We start from the raw sequence: 7,482 nt of genomic DNA on the forward strand, positions 1-7,482 counted from the left end.
TCTCAGATTGAGCTCCCTGATGTGTGTCTCATGAATTAGTGTATATTATTATTAGGGCTGTCGTTAATCGCGGTAATTAACGCGATTAAGGCGTTAAATTTTTAATCGCGATTAAAAAAAAAATAATCGTGATAATTTTTAATCACAATATTTTTATTGAGCTGTTGGTGTCACATAAATTTGCGTTTCTGTGGCAATTTGCGTTCCTTAAAAGTGCATGAAGCAGAACTCTGATGAACAGAACTTCTGATAGCTTCCCTACACACTCGCTCCTATAGTACACTTAACATTCTTAAAAATAGTTCTTGTGTGAATTACAAGGGCAGGAAAAACTACAGCAGATACAGAAGGTGCACCGGGGCCCATGGCAGGGGGGCCTCCACGACATTAACTCAACCACTCACCTCACTACCATTGGCTGCACTCGCCAGGTCCTTATTATTATATTACAATATTTTAGTTAAGTAAAATTAAAATGACTAAAACTGTGCATTCAAAATACCAGAAATAGTCAGAAATTTGAATTTGAAGTGTAACTTCTGAGTGAGTACTTTTAAGTTAACTATGTTTTCTCTAACAAGTTTAGCTACAGATGAATGCAAAACTTTTTTCCAGCTTCAGATAAAACTTCATTCATCTAACCATGTGTGTTATCGAGTTTTAACTTTGCTCTCAACACTGGGTTAAAGTAGTTTTCTCAATGCATTAAAATGAGAAAAGTTTTTATTAGCTAGCTAACTTAGCTCAGCCAACAGAGATTTTTGCAAAGTTACAAAAAAGGCTGAAAAATGAACCACCTAACTACCTCAGTTAACAAAATGGCAAGCCTGAAGAACAGTTCAACCTATTTTCAAATGAGAAAAGTGAGACGTTGCAATAAATCAAACTACAAGACTCATCACAGCATCTCTCACATAATGTTGATTTAAAGTAAGTGTAATAACGACATGCATTCCGACACATTCTAACACACTAATTCTAAGTTTACAGTAATAAACTGTGGTAACTATACAGATTAATAGAACAGAATTACTTACCTTAGTTCATTTGCTCACAAACTGTGCAATCTGGATTCCGTTGTGGAGGTTCTTCAGAAGGTGTATTTAAAAAAAAAAAAAAAAAAAAACGCACGCGTGCAGACTGGAAGTGCTTGTAAATTGAAAGCAACTTATTTATATAACTTATTATTTTTATATTCACACAAATGAAATAAATAGATTTTATAGCATTTTTAATAAGTAAAATTTACTCAAATAATAGCCATAAATTCAAGAACTCAATTCCATTAAATAGATTTAACACAAAACATTTGTAAAAAATCTACTGGACCACTGATTCATTTTTTACAGTGTATGCAATTTGTTGAGGGGGCCCAACATTTTTTTTTGCACTGGGGCCCATGAGCTCCCAGTTACACCACTGGTGTTGCATCTAGAAATGGTTCATATTATGAGCGCCTGTTTTCAGTGGCAGGGTTATGAACAGGTAAAGATCCTCACTTTTACCAGTTCATATGAACAGACTCATTTTAAATAACTGGCTGAAAGATGGTAACTGTCAACATCTACATTTCAGCAGCAGTATTACACACATTTTGCACTTACGGCTGCTATTATGTGGACTGTTACAGTTTTTGTGGACAGTTGGTTGTTCAACAGTATTTGAAAAACATTTTTAAATGGTATCTTTTGTTGAGTTTTTATTACACAATACTTACTCTGACCTTTTGGAATCCTGCACCTAAAAAATGACCCAAAGTATAAAAAAAAACTAAAACTAATAATAGAACTAATAAAAACTAAACTAAAACTAAACATTAAAAAAAATAATAAAAACTGAAAAGAACTAGCAAACCCACTATAAAAACTTATTAAAACTAATTAAATTAGAGAGAAAAAAGTCACAACGAAATAAAACTAAACTATAATGAAAAATCCAAAACTATTATAACCTTGATTCCTACATGTAATACATTAATGAATTCATTATAAATATGCACAAGTTCATTTTGTCTAATGTAAGTGCTGGAGAAGGTACAGAATGTAGTCGAGTTAAAGTAGAGATATCCAAGGTAAAATATTACTCCAGTAAAAAAAAAAAAAAAACGTTACAACGGTTCCCTACGGGAGTGTCGCCACTCTGTTCTCTCTACCGCTCTGGATACACTTAAAACATCGTCTCGTTATTATTGTTAGGATTGAAGTTTTGTTTAAGCGGCTCCATTTATATGCATTATGACATTTCAAAGTCAGACACATCTTGGTTAAAGTGAAAGTGATCTTAGCTGTGTATCAATAAAATCCAAATAAGTGAAATAAGACACTGTATGTGTCTGTGTCAGCTGTGTTAAAGACATTTCTAAGTTAAACATTAAAAAGTGCATCTTTATAAAAGAGATGTATCAGATAAATAACTAAAATAGACTTGAATCTGTTTTGTGAGTGTTAGAAAGATCAGTAGAATGTGAATGTTGGAGCCATGTGTTGTTTTAGAAATGTGTCAGTATATGTGAACTTAAAGCTGACACGGTGATGTTCTGTAGATCTTACAGCATAAATATGTAGATTTAACTGAAATGAATGTCATTATTATTCTAAATTTTTATGTTTTTTTTCTTCAATTTCTGCTACATGACAGTTAAGCACCCTGGACTCGATCTAGTCCTGCTTGGTAGCTGTGTTTTACTTCGCACTAAACAGAGTTACAGAACAAAAACATGCCAGTAAAGAAGAGGGAGAAGTAAACTGCAGTAAATTGCAGCGGTGGTTAAAATATAACGCTACTAATGCAAAAAAAAAGAAAAAAAGAAGAAGAATCAGTAATTATTATTCAGAATAATGTATCAATATCAATAATAAAATATTATTTTAGGGGTAATTACAGGCATCTTAGAATTCAATTCTTGATATCAAAAATTCAATTCTTGATATCAAGAATTGTATTTTTTGATATCAAGAATTACATTTTTACTAGTTAAAATTGCATTCAAATGAGTCTGTTTAAATGTATCCAATAGTAGCTCATTGTCACTGCATGTGGGAGTGTCTCCAAATATTCAGGGTTGCCAAGTCTGCAATGAAATGTGAGTTTGATAAATGACAGTGATAAATAAAATGACAATTGAGTATATTAAATTGAATACATTTTTTTAATGTTTGCTTAGAGTGTTTAGCTAGTCCCAAAGTAGCTAATATTTTTTAGTTTTGGTTATTGTAGCGCATTTGTTGTTGCCATCTGTAAGACGACTTACATCGGTGTCTGGCAACCATACTCCCATTACACTGACCATAGACCTGGCATTACACACATCTGACAGTGATTTTCGTCTCTTACACTGTATATAAATCACTGTCATGTGAAACACTGAGAATCAGAAGCTTTGACTTAAGGAGACATTGCAAGTGATTGGAAATCAAATGTAATTATTGAAAAATCTATTTAGATCTGTTTTTTCCCCTAAAATAATCATCATCAATAGAGAAATCAAATAAATGTGTATTTATTTAGTAGACCGTTCAGTCTCTGGTTTCCAAATGCCATCTACTGGACTGTTGAACATTGTAAGTTGGTCCAGAGAAACTCCATTAGAAAGTTGTTCATTAGTGTAGTTGACTTTGTAAAGTGTAGATGTGTCAGAGTTGCAATAATAAAGTGATGTTACATTTTACAGCTTTCATACACGTCATTACATACTTTATTAAGACGTCTGCGTTAAAAAAGAAATGTGGTTTAATACTGTAACAGTATGTGTTTATGTATGGAACGTATGACGGTTTTATGTTTCAGTGCGGAACAGTTAGAGCGACGCACACACTTATGTATGCGGGGTTTTGTGTGTTTACACGTGATGGTTAAAGTTCGTTACTGTTGTACATTTAATAAATATAAAATAAGCTAGTACAAAGCTTTAACCGTCCATTCTGTTTATTGACACGATAGTCAAGAAAAGGAACAGAGTGAAACAAATACTGATATGTAGATTACGTGATAGAGTATAGATTTAAGGGTTAGATGTGTTTTCAGTCTGCAGTTTTTAAACATGTTTATTTTTTAATGTAAATGCTCGACTATGCTGCAAAATCTGTACAACCTTTACTATTTTGTTTACAATGGCTTGCAGTACATGTGGTTCATGATGTCTCTTTAAGAAAAGCACAACCCAAGTTAGCTCCGCCTTTAAATCCACATGCAAATCAACTCATTATCATTAGAACATGTAGTAATTCAATTCTTGATATCAAAAATTCAATTCCTGATATCAAAAATGTAATTCTTGATATCAAGAATTGTATTTTTTGATATCAAGAATTGAATTCTTGATATCAAAAATTAAATTTTTAACTAGTAAGAATTAAATTCTTGATATCAGAAATTGTATTCCTGATATCAAGAAAAGGAGGATTAAAAGCTAAAACGGCTTGCCATACACATTGGATTGGGCCAATATAGCCATAACTATATGTACATTAGCATACATACGCATGTGTATGAATATACTAAAGTACACATATATACATGTATATACGCTCAGTCCTTAGTGATCACCCGTTGCATATTCATAATAAATTCATTCATGTATTACATGTAGGAAACGATTATTAATTACCCATGAAATAAAACATGAATTAATGCTATTTCACTTTCATGATATTTAATTTTCATTACACTGTAATGTTTCTGGTACGATAATCAACAGGATCATCTCTTTATTAGTTACACGATTTGAGACACGCGTCAGCACTTAAAATTGTTTTCGGCTATTGTAGCCATGTTATCTCTATCACCGCGCTACACGGTTACGGTAGGTTTTTAGATTCAATATGTAATTAAACAAATACACAATTCACAAACTAACATCATTAAACACAACACCAAACAACATAAACAAACCCAATAAACATGTACAACAAAGAACTAACAGTTATTAACACCGCGGCCGCAAGTGTCTCTGGGTAACGCTCGCTCCGCCCCCCCCAATCCACAGTGGCGGACGCCACATTATTATGAATCCTCAGGAAAGTGAAGGGAGATTATAGTTTATGCAAAGAACAACTATTATGCTAAACTACTAAAACCTCTTTAATCTCTGTACTGTATATTGTCTCTACTACTTAATATCACCACATTATGTAATGTATGCTAATATAATGTACTGTGTTAACAAGAACGACCTATTAACATCAATCTTCCACTTCATACACCAAATTGACATTAAAGCAGATGCAGTAAATGTAAGCGCAGTTGAAAATACCCTGAAATTGTACAAATGTTTATTATTTAGTGTTTAATATTTCATTCACTGCTGCCTGTCCCATATGAGAACATGACAGCGCGGCTCTATCTGGAACTATTGGAGGGGCACATGAACCACGTGACCGCGAGGCTGCGAGATCAAGGAGTGTCGCAACTCTCTCTACAGCTGAATTAAAAAAAAAAAATTTAAGAGTACAGTGAAATTTGATTATGCGTGTTATTCTAAACTCACCACAAAGTAGCAAGTCAGGGCCCAAAAAATGTAATATATTAATAAATATATAAAAGAAGGTAAAGAATCCGGTATTATAAACACGGGAAGCTATCTAGATAAAGTGGGTATAATATATTCAAATGAAATATTGAAAAAGAGGAAAATTCTCTTAACTTGATAAGATGGGTGGCTCTTAAAAGAGCCGTTGGTTTGCCAGAGCGACTAAGGCGCTTTACTTGGAGCTGGTGTACTTGGTGACGGCCTTGGTACCCTCGGACACGGCGTGCTTGGCCAGCTCACCGGGAAGCAGCAGGCGCACGGCGGTCTGGATCTCCCTGGAGGTAATGGTGGAGCGCTTGTTGTAGTGAGCCAGACGAGAGGACTCACCAGCGATACGCTCGAAAATGTCGTTGACGAAGGAGTTCATGATGCCCATAGCCCTCCTCCCGATATCAGGGTGGACCTGTTTCAGGACCTTGTACACGTAGATAGCGTAGCTCTCCTTCCTGGACTTGACTGGAGGCAGTCTTGGTGACGGCTTTCTTGGAGCCCTTCTTGGGCGCGGCCTTAGCTAGATCGGGCATGATGCTGCTGTTTCCTCTAAAACAAACTGCAAGTGAATATAAATGCGCTACACGCCCGCTTTATTAACCCTCTATGCTGAGTAAGCAAGATGGAACACGTAACTCTGATTGGTCCAAAGTCCTGGGTTTCTATTGGACAGACAACATACCGTTCCACGCCCCCTTCTTCCCCATTCACTAGAATCTGTTCTTTGTTGTCTGTTCCCGCTTAATCTGAGGTCGATACATGTTTAAAAACCGAATATAAAATAATCAATAGCAATATTTTATTAAATTTTGTATATAAATATATAGTTAGTATAGATAGATAGATATTTTTTTGTTTGTTTTTTAACCGAGGCATTTGGGCACAATGTTTTAATGTATTTTACACAAAGATCGTGTTAATGATTGTAGTGTAATCTACAGTATGGCTGTACATTAGTAGTATGCAAACACGCCGTATGAAGATCTGATAGTAAACGTAATACTAAAACTACTAATGATAACGCCAAGCTTTTAGGGCCACATAAGTGAATTGATAAAAAAAAAAATGCATCAGTGAATGTGTTATTTTTACTTATAATAATGATTTCAAGCTTTTGGGGCTAAACGAGCGATTTGCAAATCTACGCATCAGTGAACGTACTACTAATAATAACAATATTAATAACAAAGCAGAAGGAATTTCTCTTTAGTAGAAAATATGGGTGGCTCTTAAAAGAGCCGTTGTGTTAGCGTGGAGGTCTGAACGTTTAACCCCCGAATCCGTACAGGGTGCGTCCCTGGCGTTTCAGAGCGTACACCACGTCCATTGCGGTGACGGTCTTTCTCTTGGCGTGCTCGGTGTAGGTGACGGCATCACGGATGACGTTCTCAAGGAAAACCTTGAGCACACCGCGGGTCTCCTCGTAGATCAAGCCGGAAATACGCTTCACACCGCCACGGCGAGCCAAACGGCGGATGGCGGGTTTAGTAATACCCTGGATGTTATCACGGAGAACTTTGCGGTGACGCTTAGCGCCTCCTTTTCCAAGACCTTTCCCGCCTTTTCCTCTTCCGGACATCGTTACTGCTCTCGTCGAGATGAAGCGAGTCAATGTAGCGAAAAAAAATTCTTAACATTAAACATTAGTTACAGAAAAATATGTCATGTGGAATTCATCACATCGATTGTGGACCGATTTACTGTGAGGATAAAACAGTGGAGGTTCTAAGTTACGCGCTTTACATGAGGCCTACTCCAAGCAGCTGCGTTCACAGTGGGCGGTCGCTGCTTAACTCCGCCTCATTGTCTTCAACTAGGTCCGGTAGAGGGAAATAACAGGCAGGCTGTGAACGCTCGTCCTACATTGACTCGCTTCATCTCCGCCCATCTCCGCCCACATCAAAAAGATGAAGCGAGTCAATGTAGGACGAGCGTTCACAGCCTGCCTGTTATTTCCCTCTACC

General features: G+C 36.0%; 1 protein-coding gene across 1 annotated transcript; it reads right to left on the minus strand.

Moving 5' to 3' along the window:
- Window positions 1-6,785: 6,785 nt before the first annotated feature.
- LOC134329094 (histone H4) lies at window positions 6,786-7,100 on the minus strand. The gene has a single exon (XM_063010341.1). The coding sequence runs from the start codon at window positions 7,095-7,097 to the stop codon at window positions 6,786-6,788; it is 312 nt and encodes a 103-aa protein (XP_062866411.1). The 5' UTR covers window positions 7,098-7,100.
- Window positions 7,101-7,482: the final 382 nt, after the last annotated feature.

The sequence above is a fragment of the Trichomycterus rosablanca genome, chromosome 15, assembly GCF_030014385.1.
Source record: "Trichomycterus rosablanca isolate fTriRos1 chromosome 15, fTriRos1.hap1, whole genome shotgun sequence".
NCBI classification, from domain to species: Eukaryota; Metazoa; Chordata; class Actinopteri; order Siluriformes; family Trichomycteridae; genus Trichomycterus; species Trichomycterus rosablanca.